General features: G+C 37.0%; 1 protein-coding gene across 14 annotated transcripts in view; it reads left to right on the forward strand.

Moving 5' to 3' along the window:
• Nucleotides 1-27,469, forward strand: part of BBX (BBX high mobility group box domain containing) — a 379,187-nt gene that overhangs the window by 285,770 nt on the left and 65,948 nt on the right. For all 14 annotated transcript variants that reach the window (XM_043994822.1, XM_043994815.1, XM_043994823.1 and 11 more), the window contains one exon: nt 20,585-20,665. In XM_043994822.1, coding sequence (XP_043850757.1) covers nt 20,585-20,665 — 81 coding nt within the window. The remainder of the gene's footprint in view (nt 1-20,584; nt 20,666-27,469) is intronic.

Consider the following 27,469-nt stretch of genomic DNA (forward strand, 5'->3'; position numbering starts at 1 on the left):
ACTAATCATAGAATATTCTCAGAATAGCCCAAGCGTCCGTAATTTGTTTATTTTAAAGGCAATATGAATTGTCAGGATAGCCAAAGGATCCCAATTTGTTGGCTTTTTCCCAGTGATGGCATTGGATGGTGTGATTCATGAATTGTTTCCTTGTGGGTTTTACAGCCACAAATCTGACCTGTTAAAGTACTAAGCTATCCCTTTAAATATACTTTAGTTATAGCTAGTATGGCCATCTCCCATCCTGAAATGCCCTCTCTACTGATCTCCATCTCCTGGGTACCCTGGCTTCTTCTTCTTTTTTGGGGGGGGGGCAGGGCAATGAGGTTTAAGTGACTTGCCCAGGGTCACACAGCTAGTAAGTGTCAAGTGTCTGAGGTTGGATCTGAACTCAGGTCCTCCTGAATCCAGGGCCGGTGCCTTATCCACTGAGCCACCTAGCTGCCCTCGGTACCCTGGCTTCTTTCAAGTCCTACCTTCTTCAGGAATAAACAGTCCTTCTTAATTCTAGTGCTTTCCTATTTATCCTGTATATATCTTGTTTGTAATTATTCGTTTCCTTGTTGTTTTCTCCATTAGATTGTGATCTCCTTGAGGACAGGGACTGCTTTTTTACTTTCTTTGTGACCCCGGTGGCTGGCATGTAATAGGCCCTGTAAAAGCTTATTGACTTGATTTACTGACCTAATCCTAGACTAATATTAGACAGGATCTCGTGGGATTCTAGATTTCTTTGGAATTCTGACCAGAGAGTTAAAAAAAAATGAGATGTTCATTAAAAGGAACTCAGTGGCATTGATCACGAAGAAGATATAGGTTCTTAGTCATTGCCATAGAAGTCCTAGCTTTAGTCATGTACTCATTACTAAATAAATGTATAAAAGTTATTATCAAAGTATGATAGGATTGATGTTTTTGTATATTTCTTTTCTTTTGTTAACTCTAAAGAAGAAGGTGACTACCTGCACTCGATAAACATTTAGTGAGCAACTATCATGCACGAGGACAAATCATTTATCCCACATCTGTAAAAGGAGAAGACTGGAATAGATAGCCCGTAAGGGTCCTTAAAGTTCTAACCCTTTTAAATTAATTTTTCATTGAACAAAATGTAATTTTCTCTCATCCTTCAGCCCTACCATTGAGAAAAGAAAGACAAGAAGAGAAAGAGAGAGACATGGAAGGAGAATAAATCCCTGTAACAGATATGCATAGCCAAGCAAAACAAATCCCTGCATTGGCCATGTCCAAAAAATATATGTCTCATTTTTCACCCCGAGTCTATCATTTCTAATGTCAGGAGGAATGAATAGCATGCTTCATCATTGCTCCAGATCTAAATCTATGACCCTATGAAGAAATCTGCAGCCTGGTCAGCTATGGAGGAATGAAATATAAGATAGCTATAGAGCACAATAAAGGCAGCTAGGTGGCTCAGTGGATAGAGTATCAGGTCTGGAGTCAGGAGTTCAAACTTGGCATCAGAAACGGACTACCTGTGTGACCCTGGGCAAGTCATTTAATCTCTCTTTGCCTTGGAGGCAGCTAGGTGGCTCAATGAATAGAACATTGGAGTCTGGAAGATCTGAGTTCAAATCTGGCCATAGAAACTCACTAGCTGTGACCCTTAACAAGTCACTTAACCTCTGTTTGCTTTCATCTACTGGAGAAAGACATGGCAAACCACTCCAGTATGTTTGTCAAGAAAACCGCAAGTGGATGACAGAGAGTTGTATGTGACCAAATGACTGAACAATATAACAAAATATGAAAAAGACCATAAAAGGTGCCCTTATGGTTCAGAAGAAGAAGAAAACATAGACAGTTGGAAGGGCTTCTCCATTCATGGAGGTGGAATTTGAGCTGGTCCCTGGCAAGGAGGCTGCTACAGTTGTTTTGCTGTGAGATAATAAGGACAGTGGAGTTAGAAAAAAGAGGACAGCTGTCTAGTGAGAGACATGGCTGCCTCAGTGTTGGGAATTGACCTATTAAACAATCGATTCTGACACATCCATATAGTTAAGTGTGTTTTTATTAGTTTTTAATCCCAAATTGAGGAATTTCGGAAGGAAAAAAAAAACACACTTTTTTTGGTTTGGAGAAAAAAAGATTAATCAATGAAGTGTTCTGATTAATATCAATATCCATTTGACTGGGAAAAACAACAGCAACACTGCATTGTGTCTTTGAGGCAGCAAAATTTCCAGTGCCCTACACTAGAAATGAACCAAAGTGATCTATTGCTCACATTCAGATTAAATCCTTCAGAAAAAAATATTATCATTCTGTCTCTTTAGATAGTTATATCAAATATTAATTTGCTACTTTTCTGGCATATTTATCTGCTTGCTTCCTAATAGTGAAACATTTATCTTGGCTGTTTGGGTGTTGCTTTATGAAACTTGTAATAAAAAATAACGTATAATTCTATTGTCTCATAAAGAACAATTAGGTTGATGAATTCTGAATAAATTAACATGTTGTAATAATCTTCCATTATGAAAAACAGGCCATTATTTTCACTGTCTTGGGGGATAGTTTTGTAGCACTTATTTGTCTTTATTGTCATCCATTTGGTGTTAATAAAAATTTTAAAGTAAAGAAAGAAAACATCTGGCAAAATGATCATTCGTTTTTCATGCGGATTCTGAGTCAGCCCCTTCCAATTTTTCAGAATCGTTTGTTTTCCATTTGAGACAGAACTGATTTGCTTGTTTTGTGTTTTGTTGTTTTAATACTCTCAGATATGAACAATAAGAGAAGTAGAAGCTAATCTTTGACATACCTGATCTGTTTAGCACATTGTAACTACTCCAAAGTCTTTATCTTAGTAATAGATGCTAGCTTGGGATTCAGTGTCTGGTGCAATTGCATTTAAAACAGTTACTGCCATTCAGACATGATTGAAATACCATGTAAACAATACCATTATTAGGTTCATTGTTGGTTTTGCTCAGTAATGTCCGACTCTTCATGACCCCTTTTGGGGTTTTCTTGGCAAAGATACAGCGAGTGTTTGCCATTTCCTTCTCCAGCTCATTTTACAGATGAGGGAACTGAGGTAAACAGGGTTGAGTGACTTTCCCAGAGGCACACAGCCTCTGTCTAAGGCCAGATTTGAACTCATTTGATACTTCCTGCCTCCAGGCCCTGCACTCTTGTCTACTGTCCCACCTTACTGTCCCTGGGTTCATTATTAGCTTCATGCCAAAACGCCTCTGATTATAGTGAAACTCCATAGGTGAGCTTGGTATTATTGTAGAAGCGGGGATCGCTGGCCCACTAATATCCAATTGATTATTGATTGTTTCCCTCTCTACCCCTATCCCACCTGTTCTTATCTCCTCCCCTGCCTGCCCCAAGTCATAAATGGTCCCTTTCATAGCAAGTGATCATATAGCCCATGATTTTTGGCCTGGTTCTTCCAAAAAAACTGTTCCTACTGAAGTAAGAAGTATCTCTCTCTTTACTCGGGAGAGAGTTCCATGGTGAAACAGTGACAGATGTTGCCTCTTTTGCTTAACCTCAATTTGAGGAAGCTACATAGAGCACCCTAAAATAAGAGGATTAATTTGAACACTTGATAGCAAAGTCATCACATATCAGTAGTACGATTCTGTGTATGTTACTGAGGCCAAAGAAGGAAAATGGTGATGTGGCACAAAACAAAGTAAATACAAACCAATTTCATTTGGCATTAGATACTATAAAGTACATTTTTTCTTCTATTTTCTTCATGTAATCTACCATATATCCTTCCTACTTGACTTCTGATAGCCTACTATTGGATTAGCTTGAATTCACTAAGCACACACTGAATGGAGTTCAGGGAAATGGTCCAAAAGTCTACTGAATGGCAACAGAGTAGTCTCTTAAGTTAAAATTCAGGCCTTATATAATTCACAAAATGATAGCTTAAAGGAGTAGAGGAAAAGTTCCTGGGCTATTGAGTCAGAGGTTGGGTAAGTCACTTTAATGTAATCTTAGAGTCTAAAGAAGAAGGCTTATATTCTCATCTTTAAAAAGAAGGAATTTGGGGGGCAGCTAGGTGGTGCAGTGGATAAAGCACTGGCCCTGGATTCAGGAGGGCCTGAGTTCGGGTCCAGCCTCCGACACTTGACACTTACTAGCTGTGTGACCCTGGGCAAGTCACTTAACCCTCATTGCCCCACAAAACAAAAAACAAAAAAAAAAAAGAAGGTATTTGACTAGGTGAATTCTAAGTGCTTTCTAGCCATGGAATACTATGATTCTGTGACCTGTGGCTAATCAGTAAGAGTTATATGTAGGTGTGGAGATATATGTGCATACATATGTATACATACACACACATATATATCTCAATGAAATATATGAAGAAACCAAGAAATATATACAGAATTTAAAAATATTTTATGAATGTTTAAATATGTTTATTTTATGTTTTATATTTATATACCATATATTTGTATTTTATAAAAATATTTAGCCATAAAAATAAATAAATAAAATGCCTTATGAAATTTTTTAAAAGAACTTAAGGTTTGCAAAGTATTTTACATATATATACGTATATGTATGTATGTATGTATGTATGTATGTATATCTTCTTTGGCCCTAGCACAGCCTGGTAAGCTTAGTGCTATTAGTATCTTAGTTTTAGAGATAAGAGAATTTAGGAAAGGGAGGAGGGAAGGAACCTGCCTGGGCCTGATGTAGGTCTGATCACCCTAATTCCATCCCAGATCAGTCCCACACAGCTTGGAAGTATCTGAGGTAAGGTTTCAACTTGGACTTTCATGACTCCAGGCTCAGCCCTCTGTCCACAGCATCTAGGAGAAATAACAATAAACAAGGCAGACCCTACCATTTTCCATTCTAATAGAGAAAGGAAAAACATATGAGAGCTGAAAAGGGGGGGGGTTGGTAAAAGATACCTGAGCTAGGGGTGAAGGGGTCTTTGGAGAGTGAGTCCATGGGTGAGTGAAGTGAAGCATTGTTGGAATCCTTCTTAAAATGGTGGTCCCTGGGGAAGGATTCACCAAACAGAAGAACAGGGCTTTAGAGCAAAGATTTCTCTAGGGTGATGATGGGGAGGAGGAGGAGGAACAGTTCAAAGAGTGCTGTGGGGGCTCATCACTTCACACCTACACTTTTTTTTTTTGGTGAGGCAATTGGGGTTAAGTGACTTGCCCAGGGTCACACAGCTCATAAGTGTTAAGTGTCTAAAGCCAGATTTGAACTCATGTCCTCCTGAATCCAGGGCTGGTGCTCTATCCACTATGCCACCAAGCTGCCCCACACCTACACTATTGAAATAGCCTGCTGGTCAGCCTCTTTCTGTCACAAGTCTCTTCCCACTCCAATCCATCCTCCACTCAGCTATCAGTAATCTTCCTAAAGTGAAGGTCTGACCATGTTACCTCCCTACTCAATAAACTCCAGTGTCTTCCTGTCACCTCCAGGATCAAATGTAGCGTCTTCTGTTTGACATTCAAAGCCTTTTATAACCTGTCCCTCTCCCTTACCTTTCCAGTATTCTCACAGGCCACCTTCCACTCACCCTGGCCTCCTGAAAGTATTCTTTGATCCCATGATACTGCCCTCCTTCCTGTTCCTCCAACAAGACACTCTATTTCCTGACTCCAGGCACTTTCACTGACTGTTTCTCTATGCCTGGAATACTCTCTCTCCTCATCTCAACCTCCTGGCTTGCTTACTTTCTTCAAGTCCTAGCTATAATCCTGCCTTTTACAGGAAGCCTTTCCTGATCCCTGTTTATTCTAGTGCCTTCCCTCTCTCTGTTGATTATTTCCAATTTATCCTGTGTATATCTTGGTTGAACATAGTTGTTTACACGTTGTTTCTCTAATTAGGTTGTGATCTCATGAGAGTAGGAGCTGTCTTTTGCTTTTCTTTGTATCTTCATCACTTAACACAGTTCCTGGCACATAGTAGGCACCTAATAAATGTTTATTGAGTGATTCCAGGAGTGAGCAAAGGGAAACATGACTTTTAAAATGCATGTGTCCCAGTTGGGTGATTTGTGAATTTTAAATGTTTTGGGGGTATGAATAAAGCTATAATTATAGCAATTCTATGTCTATAGAAGCTGTTAGAAGGTAGCTGTTACACCATTCTTATGGAAGGTTTTAAAAGAAAATTTAATTAGTACACACATAATACTTAGCACAAAGAGAAGGGGATTTGGTTTTCCATTATATGCCTAGGAAAGCATTACTCATAGGCCTATCCAATGGAGGAGTTAACTACTTCCTTCACAACTCCCTAAGCCCCACCCCACATACTCTCACAGTTTATAAACAGGTTAAGCAGTTATGTAATTATGATTTTATGCTCCCAGGAGAATTTCTCCATGGCCTATAATATATACCTTACTAGCCGTGGTACCTGAACTTTCATTTATAAAAGGTTATTCTTTTGAATTAAGCACAGCACATTATGGTTGTTGCTTTTAAACATACTACCCATTACGCAAAACATGTTAAACCACTAATGCCTTTGATAGCTAAAATGGGTTCTTAACCTCAGGTCCACTTGTTTTTTAAATCTCTTGATTGCACAAAATGAGAATTGCCCAGGAGATTCAGCATAAAAGCTGTCATCATAGAGATAGATGATCTGAAAAACAATGAAATTATGTCATTATATGTCAGGGCCAAATTATCCTTTTAAGTTTCCTAAAGTCTTGTGTGAATAAACAGCATATTCTCTAACAAAAATAAATAAATGGTTTTAATAATTTTATTTTAATAATTTTTATCTTTTAAAAAATCATCTTTATTTTCATAAAATTAAAAGCATTATTTCTGATCTGAGAAGAAGTCATTGGAATTCACCATATCATCAAAGGGGTCAGTGATACACAGGAAAGATTCAGAGCCTCTGTTCTAGTTTGATCGAATTTTTCAGACCTTTTCTCCCATAATAGTAAGAATTAGGACAATAGAAAAGCACTGGTTGACTTGCAAGAGATAGGGTACTGAAAGGGTGGAGTGAAGGGTGGGAAATGGAGATGTAGGGAAAGAGGAAGGAAAAACCACCTCATAATTTCATCCAGGGCTTGCCTTGTTCAATACACAGTTAATCAAAACCTGACTATATGCGCACCAATTAAACTGTCTTTAAAAAACCTATGAGAATGTGTAACTGTTACCTTTCATATAACGAGCACCTTCTAAATTGGCATAGAATTGCTGTAATTATAGCCTTTGCACATACCCCAAAACATTTTCAATTACTACATAAATCACCCATCCAGATATAACACCCAGGCTCTAAAAATTTTGGTGGTTTTTTTTCCCCTTCTGTCATGTGTACTTTATGGGCACAAAATTATGATAATTAGCTATTAACTAGACATGAACTTCTTAGCATTTCTAGAGCCTGATAGGGGGTAGGGAAGGGGGAGTTAGAGAACCACCCAGTGGGACATTTCATCTAAAAATCCCTTTATCACAGTGTATTGTAAATTTCTCACAACGGTCGTATGTAACTAGGAATTAAAGGAAATAAATTGTTATAGAATAGGAAAAAACAATTCACACATCATATTTATTCCCAGATAGGCCTCCAATAATAAGATCAAGCAGAATCAATTATTTAGCACTGCATATATCTATAATATGATTTAAGCAGCAGGAAAGATTCCTGGAGACCATCCCCTGTGACTTTTCATTCTGACTGGATGACCCTCTTACAAATTCTTTCTCTTTATTGCCATCACTGTGGGAAACGATCAAATGGACTAGGTATAAAAAGGAATGATTCCCTTCTAAGAGAGCAGTAATTCATCATGAACATTGTTTACCCCAAGAGTTGTCTTTTCTTATCAAAAGGACATTTGTTAAAGTTGGAAAGTATTTTCGTTTAACAGTAAGACACATTAACAAACATGTTAAGAATGGTATTTGGCTTCTTAACCACAATTGATGAAAAGCCCATTGATGTATTCTCATTCCAGATTCACCAGCCATCAATCCAAATGAAGGAAACTTTACCTTGAGGATTTTTTTGGGATAAATTTTGACATTTAAAGGGCAAAAATGCATCCATTTCACAAGTAAAATCTGAGATGATAATGAAAACTTAGCACCATTAGTAACTTATTTCCCATGATTTTTTTTCCTACTCAGTAACCCACGTACTCTGAATTTAAGCCATTATTAGCTCTGGTCTTTTTGTGTACCCATATTATGACCCTTCTAATTAGTCAAAATGAGATTTCTACCTGTAACCTTTATTTTTCACACCTAAATAGGTTAATCACTTGTAAAGAGAAATCTGTTTATTTATTGGACAGGGGTAATAGAGTTGAATTCCAAAATACCACCATATGCTAAATTTCTAAGCTTTAGTTTGTTGCAAGACCCTGATCAGCCTTTGATCTTCTCTGCCCTGTACTCATTTACAATCAATTTATGCTTTATCTACATGGAATGGATTAATTTGTTTAATACTTAGCAGATGCATTTAAAGGCAGCTAGTCAATATGAATAATTTAGAACAGATAATCTCAGTTGCAAAAGACCATAAAACATATTTACTCCAGTCTGTGCTTATTCTAGTATCTCCATATTTATGTGGCATGTGATTTCCTTGTGCAGTCATACACTGCACCTCCTCTGGGACTTAAGTAGAAAGTCTTCTGGAGTTGCTGTGGTCACTCATATGACAGCTGTGTTGATGATAGATTGGAAATTGGAAAGACATGAGGCGAGTAGACTAATTAAGAGTCTATTATAATACACCAAGCAAGAGATGTTGTATACCTGGACTAGCATAGGGAGAACCTTGAGTGGAATGGAGACATGCCAATGATGCTATGAAGGTAGAACGGGTAACACTTGTGGAGTGTGTAGTTCACAAGTTTGATAAATATACCATCTGTGCTTCTATCCAAGTCATTGATAAACATTCTAAATGGCCCAATCCCTTGAGGACTCCAACAAAGACTTCCCTTCAAGTTAATGTTAATGACTACTCTTTGGGTCTGTTCATTGAGCCAGTTCCAATAACCTAATCTCTCAACTTCTTGAAAATCATCAGTTGGGGAGAATTTGTCCAATCATTGGCTGACCTGTCAATCTACTAACAGTAAGAACAAAAGAAACAAGATTAGTTCATCGTGAATCTATTCCTAATTAAGCAGTGCTGGCCCTTAGTTATTATTTACTAAATGTTGACAAACCATTCCTTTAATAATTCTTTTAGTATTTTTTCTAGCAATCAAAGTCAAATTCATCAGTTTGAAGGTTCCACTAATGTTGATCTTTTTTTTTTAAAAATAAAAGTGATACAACATTTGCTATGGCAGTCAATCCTTAAGTGCTTCCTAAAGGTCAGGCACTGTACTAAGTAGTAGGGATAAAAAGAAATGAAATGGCTTCTATCCTTAAACTCATATTCTTTTGGAGGAGACAATATGCATATCAGTCCTATCCCTTCTTTAATCTTCTCCTTGCACATTCCCCAAAAGAGAAAATGACCTATTTGTACAAAAATATTTATAGCAGCTTTTTTTGTGGTGACTAAGAATTGGAAATCAAAGGAATGCCCATCAATTGAGGAATGGCTAAATAAGCTGTGGTATATGATGGTGATGGAATATTATTGTGCTATAAGAAATGACAAGTAGGATGATTTCAGAAAGACCTGGAAAGACTTGTATGAACTGATGTATAGTGAAAAGAGCAGAACCAAGAGAACATTGTGCACAGAGACCGCACTATTGTTTAATGAAGAACTGTAAAAAACTTAACTATTCTCAATAATACAATGATCCAAGATGATGCCAAACATCTATGAAATATACTATCCACCTCCAAAGAAAGAACTGATTTTGATTCAACATAGACCAAAGCATGTTATTTTTCACTTTCTTTCATTTGTTTCTTTTATTCAAGTTTTCATATTCAAAATGACTAATAAAAATGGTAAAATCATCATCATCATTTTTTACTTGCTTCCAGCATAGCTTAAAAAAAGAACAGCCAAAAAACTAACCCATTTTATTATCCTTGGAATTTGTCAACAATTTCTGTTCATTCTGACCTTTATGATTTCCAACATCCTTAAAGGGCTAACGTGATGCTTGTATTCATCTTCCATCATATACCCTTATTTCCAACCTCTTTACAAGGTTTTAAAAAATCTATTTGGTCATTGAGCTCTCTGTGCTTTCACAGCAAAATCTTGAATAGCTCTGATTTTTATTCCTCTTTGGAGTAATTACTGTTTTTAGCTTCACAATTTGACTTTTTTTTTTTTTTGTGTGGTGAGGCAATTGGGGTTAAGTGACTTGCCTAGGGTCACACAGCTAGTTAAGTGTTAAGTGTCTGAGGTCAGATTTGAACTCAGGTCCTCCTGACTCCAGGGCCGGTGCTCTATCCACTGCGCCACCTAGCTGCCCCAACAATTTGACTCTTGAAAGCTTCCCATCCCTCTTCAGTCAACTTCCTTTGTAGAATTTTAAGAAATGGAAAACTTCCTATCCTTTCTCTAAACTCTTGGCAATCTGTTCTTTCAAAACCTTGTGTAGAGCTTAAGGTGTCCATTTTAACTCTTTCAAACTGAAAGATAAGACGGTCACTTTCTCACTGCTCCCTAACCCTGCCAAATTTACCATCATTTCTACTTTTTACAACTAAATTATCCTTTTGGCTATTTTAAAAACTAAATCTTATTTATTTTCAACTAACAAAACTGATTTTCTCTCTCTCTCCCTCAGCATTAAAAGAAAGGGGGATAAAGCAACCTTTTTGACATGCATATTCAAGTAAAACAAATTACAATGTTGGCCCTATATTTTTTTTAAGTCTCATTCTGAACCCTGAGTTCATTAGCTCTCTGTCAAGAAGGTGAGTCACATGTTTCATCTTCAGTCCTGATATCATGATTGGTCATTATATTGATGAGGGTTCTTATGGCTTTCAGAACTGTTTGTTTTTCAGTGTTGTTATTGTGTTAATTATTCTCGTTCAGCTTACTCCACTCAATATCAATGCATACCAGTCTTCCCAAGTTTCTCTGAAACTGTCCACTTCATTATTTTCTATAGTACAGTAGTATTAAATTGCTTTATATACCCCAATTGGTCCAGCCATTCCCCAATTGGTGAGTACTCACTTCATTTTCAGTTCTTTGTTACTACAAAAAGAATATCTATAAATATCTCTATACATGCAGGCTTTTGTCTTCTTTCTTGGATCTCTTTGAGATACAGACCTAATAGTGGTGTTGCTGGGTCAAAGAGTATACACAGTTGAGTAATTTTCAGGGCATAGTTCCAAATTTCTTTCCAAAATGATTAGACCAGTTCACAGCTTCTCCCAACAGTGCATTACTGGTTTTTCCCATAGCACCCCCAACATTTGTCACTTTCCTTTTTTGTCACCTTTGCCATTCTGATGGATTGAAATAGAACCTCAGAGTATCTTTAATTTACAGTTTTCTAATTAAATTGATTTGCAACATTTTTTTTGTTAAGTATTTTATTATTTTCCAGTTACATATAAGGATAGTTTTCAACATTTGTTTTCATAAGATCTTCAGTTCCAAATTTTTCTTCCACCCTCCTTTCCCTCCCTCCCCTCCCTCCTCCCCAGGACAGAAAGCAATCTAATATAGGTTATATACGTGCAATCACATTAAACATATTTCTGCATTAGTCATATTGTGACAGAAGAGTCAAAGCACAAGGGAAATAACTCACAAAAAGAATAAAAAAAAACCAGCCCAAAAGTAGAAACAGTTATGGTTCAATGTTCATTCCTAAACCACAGTTCCTTTTTCTGGATGTTAAGAACATTTTTTATTATGAAGTTCTTTGAAATTGTTTTGAACCATTACATCACTAAAAAGAGCCGAGTCTTTCACCATTGTTCATCACACAATGTTGCTGTTACTGTATACAATGTTCTCCTGGTTCTGCTCCTCTCAGTCAGCATCACTTCATGTATGTCCTTCCAGGTCTTTCTGAACTCCCCCTGCTCATCATTACTTTTCACATTGATTTTTTTAAAACATAGTGTTCTAAATTTTCTTCTTCCCTCCATCTTCATCCCTCCCTATGAAATCCAGCAATTCAATATGTCATACATGTGCAGTTAGGCTAAAACATCTTCTCATTAGTCAGGTTATGAAAGAAAATAGACAAAATACCTTTAGAAAGAGGAGCTAACAAATAAAATTATACTTCAATCTGTATTCAGATACCATCAGTTCTGTCTCTGTTCATGGTTTGCATTTTTCAGACATCTTTCTGATAGCATCCTGCTCATCATTTCTTTCACAGTTACTATTGTTAACTGTATTACCCTCCATCTTAATCCTTCCCCTTGATATTTATTCTATTATCTATCTTCCTTCACCCTATCCCTCCTTGAAAGTGTTTTGCTTCTTACTGCCCCCTCCCCCAATCTTCTCTTCCTTCCATTGCCCCCCCATCCCCTTCCCCTCCCACTTTCCTACAGGGCAAGATATAATACTATCCCCTCTTGAGTGTGTAAATTATTCCCTCTTTGAACCAATTCTGATGAGAGTTAGGCTTACTCACTTCTCTGCTCTCTCCCTATCTTCCCCTCTACTCCATAAGCTTTTTCTTATATCTTTTATGTGAACTACTTTTCCCCAACCTGCCTCTCCCTTTCCCCTTTCTCCAGTGCATTCCTCTTACCTCTTGAATTTATGTTGAAGATGTCATTATGGGTCAGCTAGGTGACACAGTGGACAAATCACCAGCCCTGGACCCAGGAGACCCTGAGCCCACAAGCATCCCCAGACATAAGCCACCTCACCCTGCCTGCTCCACAAAAAACAAGGATAAACAAAAATATAAATGCTTTACAGATATCATCCCTTCATATTCAATTCATACCTGTGCCCTCTAAGTATACTCCTTTCAGCTGCCTTAATACTGAGAAAGATCTTATGAGTTAGGAGTATTATTTTCCCATGTAGGAATGTAAACAGTTTGATCTTTTAATATCCCTCATGATTTCTTTTTCCTGTTTACCTTTTTATGCTTCTCTAGGGTTTTGTATTTGAAAGTCAAATTTTCTATTCAGTTCAGGTCTTTTCATCACAAATGCCTGAAAGTCCATTGAAGTCCCATTTTTCCCCCTGAAAAATTATAATCAGTTTTGCTGGGTACGTGATTCTTGGCTGTAGTCCCAGTTCCTTTGCCCTCTGGAATATTATATTCTATGCCCTCCGGTCTTTTAATGTAGATGCTGCTAGATCTTGTTTTATGCTTACTGTAGCTCCACAGTATTTGAATTCCTTTTTTCTAGATGTTTTCAATATTTTCTCCTTGACCTGGGAGCTCTAGAAATTGGCTATAATATTCCTGGAGGTTTTCCTTTTGAGATCTCTTTCACGAGTTGATCAGTGGATTCTTTTAATTTCTATTTTACTTTCTGCTTCTAGAATATCAGGGAAATTTTCCCTGACAATCTCTTGGTGAGGATGGTGTCTAAGCTCTTATTTTGATCATGGTTTTCAAATGATCTCTCCTGGATCTGTTTTCCAGGCCAGCTGTTTTTCCAAGGAGATATTTCATATCACCCTCTATTTTTTTATTCAGTTGGATTTGCTTTACTGTGTCTTGGTTTCTCATAAAGTCACTAGCTCTCATTTGTTCAATCCTAATTCTTAGGCAATGATTTTCTTGAGAGAGTTTTTCTATTTCCTTTGCCATTTGGCTTATCAAACTGTTGACTTTTTTCTCATGACATTCCTGGATTGCTCTTCATTTCTCTTTCCATTCTTTCTTCATCTCTCTAAATCTTCCTTTTATCTCTCCTACTTTTTCTTCAAAGTCCCTTGTGAGTGCTTCCATCACCTGAGACCAATTCATATTTTTCTTGGAAGCTTTGGATGTTGGAGCTTTGACTTTGTTATTATCTTCTTCTTCTGAGGGTGTATTCTGGTCTACCTTTCCCCCAAAGAAGTTTTCGATGGTCTGCTGCTTTCTCTGCCTGATCATCTTGGCCACCCATTTCTTGGCTTTTACGTCCTTCTTAAAGTGTATTGCTGCTTCCAGGACACACAGTTCCGAGCTACAGTGTGGCCCAGGGGGTGACTGGGCTTCTTCTCAGCCTTCCTGACCTGTGAGTAACCATGGCCACTTTCTCTTTGACCTGGAAACAGAAGTCTGATTGAACTCTGATTCTCTATGGTCAGAAGCTTGGCATGCCTGTGCCCCTCCCCCACTGGGCCACCACCACTCAATTCAGCCCACTGTTTCAGAACCAGGGCCCTTTACCCCAACTCCAGCAGAGACTGCAGCCACTTCACCCTGGCCTACCGCCAAACCCCCTCACTAGTCCGTTATCAGAGCCTCAGAAGAAGCTGCTGGTGCTGAAGACTCTGAGGCGCACTGCAACTTTTTGTGTGTGTGTGTGGTCAGGTGTTTTATTTGAAGGATTATGGAGAACCAAGCATGTTTGTGAAGCAGCAGAGAAGAGGCCAACAAATAGATAAATATAAAGATAGTTACATTCTGGGGGACTGGATTTAAGTCAGAACACTTGAGGCTCATGTCTGCTACTTAGTAACCTGTTAGTTTGTGTAAGTCTTTTTTTTTTTTTTTACATATAAGGTATTTTATTTTTTCCGTTACATGTAAAGATAGTTCTCAACTTTTGTTTATACAAGCTTTACAATTTCAGATTTTTCTCCCTCCCTCCCCTCCCCTCCCCTAGACAGCAGGTAATCTGATATAGGCTATATCTATATACATAGACATATATATATATATATATATATATATATATATATATATATATATATATATATATATATATATATATATATATATATATATATATATATATATATATATATATATATATATACACACAATAACATTAATCCTATTTCTGCATTAATCCTGTTACAAGAGAAAAAAATCAGAGCAGTGATGCAAAACCTCAAAATAGAAAAAAAAAAAAACAGCACCCAAAACAAAAGAAATAGTATGGTTCAATCAGCATCTATACTCCACAGTTCTTTTTTTTTTTTTTTCTTGGATTTGGAGATCCTCTTCTATCATGAGTTCCCTGGAACTCTTCTGTACCATTGCATTGGTTGCAACATTTTTTAATGTGGATATTGATAGCTTGAATTTCTTTCTCTGAAAACAATCTGTTCATAGCCTTTGACCTTTCATTAATCAGCTCAGTAATGGCTCTTACACCTTTGAATCACCTCCCTATATTTCTTAGAAATGAAGCATTTGGGGACAGCTAGGTGGCACAGTAGATAGAGCACCGGCCCTGGAGTCAGGAGGACCTGAGTTCAAATCCGGCCTCAGACAATTGACACTTACTAGCTGTGTGATCCTAGGCAAGTCACTTAACCCCAATTGCCTCACCAAAAAAAAAAAAAAAAAAGAAAAGAAATGAAGCCTTTATTAGAGGAACTTATTATAAAGATTCCTCCCCTCCAGTTAATGGTTTCACTTCTAATTTTTTAGATGCATTGGTTTTATTTGTGCAGAACCTTTTAAATTTTGTCTAATCAAATTTGACTATTTTGCCTTCTGTGATCCTCTCTGTCTCTTGTTTGCTCATGAACTCTTTTGTATATATAGATCTGAAAGGTAATTTCTTCCATTTTCTTCTAATTAATTTATGTCATCTTTAATGTCTAAGTCCTTTTTCAATTTGAACTTATCTTCATGTTTGTGTGAGATGTCATTCTGTATCTAATTTCTGCGAGATTACTTTACAGTTTTCTTAGCAGTTTTTGTTGAACAGTGAATTTTTAGCACAGTAGCTCACTTTATCAGACACTAGGCTACTAGGTTAATTTCCTTCTTTGTGTTCTGTACCTAATCTCTTCCAATGATTAACTTCCATATTTCTTTTCTTTGTTGTTCAGTCATGTGTGACTCTTTGTGACCCCATTTGGGGTTTTCTTGGCAAAGGTAATGGAGGGATTTGCCATTTCCTTCTGTAGCTCATTTTACAGATGAGGAAATTGAGGCAAACAAGGTTGAATGACTTGCCTAGTAAATGTCTGAGGCCATATTTAAACTCAGGAAAAGGAGTTTTTCCTGACTCCAGTACTGATGCTATCTACTGTGCCACCTAGCTGCCTCTATTTCTTAACCAGTGTCAAATAATTTTGATGATTGTTTTTGTAGTTTTAGATGTAACACTGCTAAGCCTTTCCTACTTTTTTCCCATTATTTTCTAATTTCTTCTTTTATTTTTTATTTTTTTTTTAGTGAGGCAATTGGGGTTAAGTGACTTTCCCAGGGTCACACAGCTAGTAAGTGTTAAGTGTCTGAGGTCGGATTTGAACTCAGGTACTCCTGACTCCAGGGCCGGTGCTCTATCCACTGTGCCACCTAGCTGCCCCTCTAATTTCTTCTTAATCTCAGAATCAGATGGAAAATAACTTCCTTTCTGTTTCATCTATGAATAAATGAATAGATGGATAAAATTACCATTAAAGCAAATCACGAATTTATTTCTGAAAAAATAAGTACTGTCAGATGTCCATATGACTGAAGTCTCCCATCACACTATATTATACCTTTTTGCTAGGTTTGTGATTTGTTTATACCAGCTCACCTGTTTGCTCCTTTTGGACAAGTGGTGTGTGTTTTGCCCTCACAACAATGTTTTTTTTCCTATCATTTCCTTCTATTGCTCCTGACTCCAAATATTCTTTACTATGGCTTTATTTGTTCTGTTCCTAGATTTCTTTAAATGGATATGCATTTTTTTCTTTTTTTTGGCAAGGCAGCCAGGGTTTAGTGACTTGCTCAGGGTCACATAGCTAGTAAGTATCAAGTGTCTAAGTCTGGATTTGAATACATATCCTACTGACCCCAAGGCTGGTGCTCTATCCACTGTGCCACCTAGCTACCCTGAATATGCATTCTTAATATGCTGATCTACTATTCTACCACACCTTTTGCCTAGTCTAATCTTACTAAGTATATCTTCTATAGATATCATTTAATAACAACTCACATCTAAATAAAATTTTGAAGTTTGATAAGTACTTCTCTTACAACACCTCTTTTTTAAAAAAAAATTAATTAATTTTTATTTTCCTAAACTGCAAATAGGAAAGAGGGAAGGGGGAGAGGCATGACAACCAGAGGGCACCTCTTTGTCCACCTAAGTTGGACCTCATTCCCTTAACCTTCCCCATTTATAGGTCAGCACCATCCAGAATAGAACTGATGCTTTAGGCTGAGGGCTCTAAGTCTGATGGAAGGGATGGATCACAGCAATCTTTTGAAATAGGTAGCACCAGTCTCTAGGTTTCAGGTTTTTATCCATAAAGTGAAAGATTTGTTGTAGATGAGGAAGCTATGTGATTGATTGATTCACCAGGAGTCACACAGCCAGTAAGTATCTGCATCAGTATTAAAATGTAGTTCTCTTGGTATCAAATGCTATACTCCAGACTATGACATGTTACTTCTTTTGAGTTCTATTTCATCAAACTTTATTTATACTTGTTGGGTCATTTTTCTTCTGTATTAGTATAGCTAATTCACTTTATTTATTACCCATACCTCATTCAATTGCATATAGACATCTGACAATATGAATTCTATTTCTCATTCTTTTTTGGTTATTGTCTCCCATGAATTACTAATCCTCCCCACTGAACTTTATGGTATCTAATTTGAAAATTATATAGAGCCAGCTTTCTTCCTCCTTTTCCACTTCTATTTAGCTTGAGTTACTGGATTATTTGCTGAATTTTTTTTACTTGATCAATGTAAAATTATCTTCTTTGAGACATGTTTAAGAATAATTGAGAATTTCTCAGTAATGTGAATAACAGAGGAATTTTTCAAAGCATTAATTGTTGTACTGAAACGTCTGATAGGATTCAGAGCAACAAACCAATTCACAGTGTTATGAAAATTTGCTCTGGGTATGTATGTCATAAAGAACATACTGTACTGGAATTACTGAATGAAAGTGTGAAAGAGATATTATGTATTCCATTTAAAACACTTCTACTTAATGGTACAGAATTCAGTAAAATTCAGCAACTATATAGTTATATTACTACTATATCCAAAACAAACCAAGCTGGGCAAGGGGAAATACAATGATAAATAAGATATAGTACCTGCCTTTCAAGTAGCTATGATTTTATCAGTATAAGGAACTTCTGTTTAAATTACTCAGTCTATTAATACAGATCAGCGCCTTCTCTGCCACTTATAGTCCTAGAGAGTTGTCCAGGGGTACTAAAAGATGAAGCAATTTACCTGAAGTCCCACAGCCTGTATATGTCAGAGTCAAAATTTGAACCCAGAGTCTGAAGTTAGGTCTAGCTTATACACCACATTGCCACTCTATCTAGCTGAACAATTGATCATTAACTTTGTAAATCAGTTACTCTCACATTTCTGTTCTACAAAAGCCAGCCAACAGGAAAGCTCAGCTTAGATGGAACATTTACTTCCTGATGTTGTGGGATTAACTGATTTGTGGATATTAACTGACTTGTACTTTAGGAAGTACACTAGGTTATGCTTGACTAGAAGAGGGCAGAGTTAACATTAACAAGTGATAATAATGTTGGTAAAAACTGTTGCAGGCTTACAAAAATATATGCCATGGTATTTTTTCAAAATCTATTCAAGAACATAGCTTACAAAGGAGTGAATTAAGAGTTTAATGCTAAAGTAGTGGTTCCTGGATGTAAATCATCCTAAATTTGAACTTCTCAAAAAAATCTGCCCAGTAGACATCAAGTCTTCCCAAATAGGGAACAAGCTCTTTTTTTCTGGGACATCTCCCCAATTCACAAAGGCTTATAACTGGGCAGGAATTCTATAAAGGATATTCCTTAAAATGTCCAAAATGACCCTTTGTGTATAATGTTAGTAAAATATGACTGGCCCTGGGAATTCCTGGTAGCAGTGGAGAGCTTCTCAATTCCTTATTGATTATCCAGGACTATTCTGGAAGGAGGGCAGCTAGATGGTGCAGTGGATAGGGTGTCAGGCCTGTAGTCAAGAATACTCATCTTCCTGAGTTCAGATCTAGCCTCAGAAACTTAGTAGTAGCTATGTGAGCCTGGCCAAGTCACTTAACCCTGTTTGCTTCAGTTTCCTCATCTGTAAAATGAGCTGGAGAAGAAAATGGCAAACTACTACAGTAAATTTGCCAAGGAAACCCTAGATGTGACTGAACAACAATTCGGTAAACAGAAGTATAGAAATATTTCTGCAAAAAAGGGAAAAGAATAAAGAACAGGACTCATATAAATAATTATAGCCACTTTAAGGATTACAAAGTACTTCACAAATATCATCTCATTTTATCCTCACACAATCCTGGGAGGTAGGTGCTATGATTATCCCCATTTTAAAGATGAGGAAATTGAAGCAGTCAGAAGGTAAGTGACTTGCCTAGCATCATATGTTCCAGGCCAGATTTGAACTCAGGTCCAGGTCTTCCTGACTCAAGGTCAGTTCTCTATCTACCATATTATTTAACTGTAAGATATTTCTAGAAGATGTTACACATACTTTTAAGTGAAATCTTTTCATTGGACAGAAGCAGTAATTACACCATTTGTTTTCCATTTTATAACACATGCTACTTGCATTATAGATTGTCTTTTAGTAAAATGTGTCCTGCCCCTTTGGGTAGTTTTTAAAGTTGATGAGATTATGCAAGACATCTTCGCATCTCACTACCTCTTTGTTTCACAACTGGAAATATTCTTTGCTTTGTACACAGGACAAGTCTGCTAATTTTTATAATTTGACTTTGTGTTTTCCATGGAGTCTTAAGGAAACTATTTTTATTGGTGTTTGACCAAATGAAAGTGATTCTATGGGTTTTAGTTGTGGTGAAGTCAGTGCTTTTCCTGTTTAGCTTGTCTGTCAATTGAAACCAAAAAGGGGGATTATTTTGATTATTTTCTCATGCTGCACTCAAATAACAAGCAAGAAAATTATCACCACAAAAATAGCCTCCTAAGCTATGTTTGAAACCAAGCATTGTGATTATTGAGATTTATAGTAATGACAACTGAGGATTCTACTTATTAGAATCAGATCCCCTGATTGGTTTCAGCTTTTCCTAGACCATTATAAAGCCTTAGCTATGCTTTATTTACTCCTACTCCCCTCACTTGCTATGTCCTCTTCTACTACCCCTCCCATGATCAAATCAACTTGTCAATCCAATCATTGTTTCTGGATGGAATAGTTTAGTTTTACTCCCCCATAACCCCACTTAATCAACCCTATAATTTTCCTGACTAAAGTTTCTCTCCTTGGTCACCTCTTCCTTTTCGCTGTTTTCTCTCCCATTAGAATGTAAGCTCCTTGCGGGCAGAAACTGATTTTTGTATGTCTCTCCAGCTTATTTAGCACAGTGGTTTGGCTTGCATTTAATACCATAAATGCTTCCCATTTAACTAACCTCAATAAATCAAACTGGCAAGGTAGGTATATTAGAAAGCTCTGGGTGCTTGGGAATAACAAACAGTATTTTACAGATTCAGTGAAAGCTGGGTATTTGTGAGCAGACAGCCAACATTCTGGTATTGTAACATAGCATGTGAATTGTTTTCCTTGTAGATCTCTTCAAATACTTCTCAGTTGGGTAGCCCTGAGCCTGTGAAACGCTGTGGGAAGTCAGCACTCTTCCAATTGGCAGAGGTGAGTTTCCGAGTAGCTTTTAATGCGAAAGTTAATGAAAAGTTGAATCATTAAAAAAAACCAAACAAACCAAAAAACGAAACTTAAATATGCTAGTCAGTCCTCAACAGTATCAGTGATAGGCAATTTGCAGCAGTTAGATTATATATGCTGTAGTGTTTTGGGGTTAAGGTTAAACTTAAGGGAAAAAAATTCTGGTGGTGAGCTATGTTAAACATTGGAAGAGGGTGGTTGCACAATCTCTTTCTCAGGATGTTTTCAAAAATAGGACAGTTTGCTTAGCTTCTGGTTGTGATATTAGCACAAAGCCTTGGTCGGTTCCACTTTTAAGGTAGATTTTAAAAAAACAAATAATAATTTATCAACAGAATCTGGGAAATCTTATCTAAGCTACTCTCAGACATTACATAGTGAATGCATTAGTAAAATGTGGGTACATATTATGCCTTATTGTATGACTTCTGTGGAGTTTATGGACCAAAAGGGGTTGTGGGCCTAGCAGGAGTCATGTTTCTCTTGTTCATGATATGGTCATCCGCCTGCAAGAGTTATAGGTTTTAAGAGCAGTAAATAATACCAAATATTATCTACTTTTTCATCTTCATTTTATCAATAAGAAACCAAGACCCAGAGACATGAAGTGACTTGTCAGAGATCACATAGATAGTAATTAACAGAGCTGGGATTCAGATCCTGGCTGTAGAGTGTGTGTGTGTGTGTGTGTGTGTGTGTGTGTGTGTATTTTTTTTTGGGGGGGGGGGGACCAGGCAGTGAGGGTTAAGTGACTTGCCCGGGGTCACACAGCTAGTCAGTGTCAAGTGTCTGAGGTCAAATTTGAACTCAGGTCTTCCTGAATCCAGGGCTGGTGCTTTATCCACTGTGCCACCTAACTGCCCCAGGCTATAGTATTTTTTGGCTATGGACACTAGGAAGTACAGTGGAGAGAGCTAGGAGTTAAGTCAGGAAAACCTGTGTTCCAGTCCATCTTCATATACTTCCTAGGTATGTAATTGGGTAAGTCATGTATGACTCAATTTCTTCAGTTGAAAAAATGGGGATAATACTAGCACCTATTTCCCAGGGTTATTGTGAGGATTAAATAAGATAATATTTGTAAAGTGTTTTATTTGTAAAGTGTTTAGCACAGAGATAAGCACATAGTAGGCACTTAATTTTCTTCCTTCTGTTTTCTCCAAGAGAATGAATAATTAGCACTCGTCCAGCCCTTTAATATTTACAAAGTACTTTTTACAGGTTGTATTATTTGAACCTCATAACAATCTTCCTCACTGGACTCAGTAGGTGCTATAATTGTCTCTGTTTTACAGATGAGGAAACTGAGGCCCAAAGGAGTTAAGTGACTTATCTCGGTTGACACATACCGGGATAAGATTCTTTGGTTTCAGGCTGACAGAGAAGTGTATTTTCCTTTTTACTAGAATAAGAAGATAATAGGTGAGGTACAAAATGGAAAGTAGGAGGATAGGATTTCCAAAAGGATCTCAGATATCATCTCATCCAGTCCTTTCATTTTACAGAGGAAGGAACCAAAGCTTTAAATAACTTTCTGAAAGTGGCTTGGGTAGGGTAGTGAGTCTCAGAGTCAAGAGTTAAGCCTGGACCCTCCAACTCCCAGCCTAGCTGCATCATGCTGCCACACCCCACTTCTGGATGCTCTCTATGGCTGCTGGATGTGTGGTTGTGTCAGTAAAATGGGCCTTTAGAAAAGACTCTAGAACTTAGAAGGTGATGGTATTGGCTTCTTTCTCCTTGTTTCAAAATATTACGGTTGTAGAAAACTTGTATAGCTTATAACATAGAAGGATAGAATAGTTTTCTAAAGGAGGAGAAAGTCTTTAAGCATGTTACAGCTTCATCTGACCTATAAACATTTATTAGCTGAGGGGTAAAAATTGGTAAGAAATGATCATCTAAGAAGACGGAGGGATATCTGCAGTTCTGTTTTACTATGAGGATGAAGCTGGTCTACCTTTTACATATAATTTAAGATACAAACCCCAAAGCAAGGACAATGAATGACCAAAAAAGCCCAAAGAAATTCTCTGATAAAGAAGAGTGTTTCTCAAAAGCATTTGGTAATTTCATGGCAGAGCTTTGCCTCATTTGTAAAGAAACCATAAAGAACTGATCAAAGAAAATACAGTTCTCAAACACCGGTGAGTAAATGTAAGTGATTAGATCAGTGACTTTTCATTGAGATTTGTAGAAGAAGAATAAATTGACTGGGAGATGTGGGGCTTAGTAAAATTGCACAGAGCAATTAAGAATACGTAAAATGTTGTTTGGAATGAAAAGTGGATGTTATAAATTCACAACTCTTTTCTTTACTCTTAGGCAAGGCAGTTGACATCAATAAACTTTAGTTTCCTTAACTATGAAATGGGAATAATAACTTGCCTACCTCCCAGAATTGTTGTAAGGAGAAAATATGAAATATACATATAGTGTATGTGTATATGTGTGTACGTACACATACACATAGATGTCTATATACACATATATATACATATATATACAAACTCACTTATATGCATTATTTGTAGAAATAGTACCATTTTCTGTGGCTGAATAGCTTTTACCAAAAAATATACAGCATATCCCCAAAAATCTTATTGAAGATTTAAGCTTTAAAAGCATAAAGCCACACTAAGATTTTTGGGACACTCTGTATATTTATACATACACAATTACATGTATGCACATGCATATATACATACATATGTATCTATATACAGATGCATGATATATAATATTTTAAATTAACATCAAATACAAAGTAGCTGAAAAATCCAAAAACTGCATTATCTCAGCCATCAGTATCAAAGATTCTTTTGTCACAGTAAAATGACCCCGAGTTGCTTTTTTCAGTGATATGTTAAAGAGGCCGATTTGCTTTTGTAATACTTTGCCTTGGAATAGCAACTAGGCAAAAAAGTTATTTCTTAGGAAATTATAATTCATGCTAAATCTATCAATCATGCTTTAACTTTGTAGGGAATGAATCCCAAATATGAAACAGATGCTATGTCTTGGCAGAGTTTTGAATTCTTCTATTACATTGGGGGAATTCTTTTATCACATGTAGGGATTAAGTAATCATAATTACTGAAACAAATTCATTATAAGTATATATAGGAATAGGGACTGGACGTGTGATTTCATTGGTATGGGGAACTCCAAGGTGAAGAAACTCCCTTTACTAAGGCCACTTATGGGCTTAGTAAGTTACCTGGGGCACTGAGTGGTTAAGTGATGTGCCCAGAGTCATGTAGCTAGTACATGGCTGTCAGAAGCAGGACCTTGAACTTAGGGCTTTCTGATTTCAGGGCAGCCTACCACAAGTATATATAGCATAATATGCATTTATTCTGAGTTTTTGTATCCTTATCATTTGGTTTAAAAATACACCTATGGGGAAACTAGACATACCAGAACATAAGGATTTCCTAAGAAATCACTCTTAAAATCTTACATAGAAGATGTTCTAAAAGTCTTAGTCCAGGTTTAGTTGGTTATCATTCTTGTTCCATAGTTTCAGTTGTGTCTAACTCTATGTGACCCCATTTGGGGTTTTCTTGGCAAAGATACTGGAGTAGTTTGCCATTTCCTTCTCCAGCTCATTTAATAGACGAGAAAACTAAGGCAGATAGGGTTAAGTGATTTGCCCAGAGTTGTATAGCTGGTAAGTATCTGAGGCCAAAGGAAGATGAGTCTTTGTAGCTGCAGTCCTGGCACTTTATCCACTGCATCACCTAGCTGCCCTGACATTTATTAAGTACCTACTATGTGCCAGTCACTGGGCTAAGTTCTAAAGATACAAAGAAAGGCAAAATGTCTAATGGAAAAGACAGCATACTAAGTACCATGTACAAACAAGATAGTTACACGATAAATTGTTGAATTTAAATATTAAAGTTTCAAACTTGTACAGTTTTGGAAATACTGTAGGACACTTGTGATAGTATTATAATATTAGTGGAATATGAGTTTTGGTATACTATACTATTAACTAACAAGTTTCATGTTAACTAAAAATACAGTCATTATTATGGGAGTCAACTCTAAATAACGATCAGTAGAAGTCCTCCTTATTTCTTAGCTTAGGGAGTGATCCTTATATTATTCTCTATCAAATTGCAGGACAGCTAGCTAGGTGGCACCATAGTGCACAGAGTTCTGAGCCTTAAGTCAGGAAGACTCATCTTCCTGAGTTCAAATCTGGTCTCAGACACTTACTAGCTATGTAACTCTTGGTAAGTCACTTACCCCCGTTTGCCTCAATTTCCTCATCTGTAAAATGAAACCCCAAATGGCGTCATGGAGAGTCAGCCAGCCATGCCTGAAATGACTCAACAAGAACAACATCACAATATAGAATTGAACCACTGGTTAAACTTCCTTTATAAAAGGCATGATTCTTGTTGAATTATATCAGGGCCTAGAGTCCAATGTGTTTCCCCAGGAAATAGTTTTTCATTATGTTATAAACGTGATAGAGCATGGCAAAGGTATGGAAGTTGAACTCTATGAGTTTGGAATTTCCTGTTACCTCATACAATATGTGTTACAGTTGCTACTTTTCTTTTGTAACTGCATGCATGTGTATAAGACACATTTTAACAAGTCATGATAAGCTTTAATATTTTAAGTTTAGCAATAAAATAACTTTTTACCTCTAGTATGATGTGTAAAATAAAACTACCATGGAGTATGCCTTTGGGAATTGGAACAAAAACCATTAAATTTTTTTAGTATCCATTTTCCTCTCAATTCAGAAAACGTTCATTCACATTTTCTTTAGCATATCCTTCTACATATTGGAGAATGTTAAAAACCACTTTTCATCACCAAGTAAGCTGTAGCATGTGTGATAGGAAGTACGTAAAGAAAATTATTACCTGGCCAAAGAAAAGATTCTGTTTTCTAGGATAAAACACAACATCTGCAGCCTAGCCTTTAAAGCTTTCCAAAATCTGGCTTTCTAGTTCCATTTCCTATTACTCCCCTCTATGCACTCTTTATTCCAGTCAAACTGGCCTGCTAGCTGTTCTTCATCTTGAAACCCCATCTCCTACTTCTGTTCCTTTCACAAGTCATTTTCTGTCTGGAATGTCCTCCCTTCTCATCTCCACCTAGTCAAATCTCCAGCTTCCTTCAAAACGTACTACTTTGTAGAGAAAACAGAAGTCTTTATGATTCCCCTCAGCTATTACCAACCTCTACCTCTTGTAATTGCATTTATTTACTAATGTAGATATATCAGACAGCTAACATTTATTAAGCACCAATTATGTGCATGTAGGGGACACTGTGCTAAGTGCTTCTTGAGGGCAGGGGTCAGTTAATTTTCTTTTTATCCCAGCAACCAGCCCTAACATCTTGTAGAGAATGGGTGCTTAAGAAATGTTTGTTGAATTGGATTGGTGTACTGTGTTAAAGCTAGATCATTTTCTACAAGTGTCTAAGACTGACAGCCATGTAACATAGCTGATAACACAGGGTTTGGAAATGACAGCACTCTTGAAATTGGATGGTATGAAAATACTGACAGGAAATACAGTGCTAAAATCCACAGACATTCATTTGCATATTTACTGTATGAAAAATAGCGTGCTAGGCAGTGAACAAGTGGAAGACCCAGTCCCTGCTCTTCAACTGGTAAGCTAGTTGGGTAGACAAGGACTAAAGAAATTAAATAACACTATATTTCTGTGCTTTCATGCTCCTGTGGGGAAAAGGAAAGGAGGGCAGAAGCATTTATTATGTACCTGCTATGTGCCAAGCACTTTACAAATATTATCTTATTTGATCCTCACAACAACTCTGGGAGTTAGGTGCTATTATTATCTTCATTTTACAGTTGAGGAAACTGAGGCAGACAGAGGTTAAAATGACTTGTACAACATAAGACAGCTAGTAAGTGTCTGAAGCTGGATTTGAACTCAGAAATTCCTGACTCTAGGTTAAGTGTTCTATACATTGTGCCACCTACCTGCCTCAGCTATGGCAATATAATCTGATCACTGTGATAATGCCTTCCAGTCAATAAGTCCAATATTTATTAAGCACCATGTTTGATGCTGGAAATACAAATGAAATAAATGAAACAATCTGTACCCTCAAGAAGCTTGGCTCAAGAAACCAGTCTACCAGCTATGGCAGCTAATACATGCTCTCTCATTCTTCTAACACTCATCCATGTCCTCTCATGAATATTCCACAAGGGATCCATTCAACATGCTAGAGAATTTCCAGTAGGACATTTTGACATGAGGCAGGTAACCAATGCAGGTTGTAGGCTGTCTAGCTGGTACTTCACTCTAGTTGTTGATGGTTCCCTTCTTTGTTAAGTCATGGACATAACTCTGCTGAAATCCCTAATGATGATTTTCCTGCTCAGATCTTCATTGATAATATTGCAACCTATTCACATTCCATTGCTCTTTGACCCTCAATGTTATTCCTTTGGACGCCATGGTATTCTGAAAATTGGAGACATATACAGCATTCTCAGAAGAATAGTGGTATTTTTTAAAGTGGGTATTTATCTCAGGGACAAACATGGGCTCATTAAAAATAAGAGAACAGTTTCACAAAGACAATATTCTGGCTCACAGTGAACTCTACTGGCTATCCTGGCTTATAGAGAAAAACCTGCTTTCCTCTTCCTGTTCCTTTCCCATCCCCATATAACAACAATAACAACAGCAACAACAGTATTTGTGTACAGCTCAAAAGTGTTCAGAGTGCTTTTCAAATATTATCTCATTTTCTACTCAAATA

The sequence above is a fragment of the Dromiciops gliroides genome, chromosome 3, assembly GCF_019393635.1.
Source record: "Dromiciops gliroides isolate mDroGli1 chromosome 3, mDroGli1.pri, whole genome shotgun sequence".
NCBI lineage: Eukaryota > Metazoa > Chordata > Mammalia > Microbiotheria > Microbiotheriidae > Dromiciops > Dromiciops gliroides.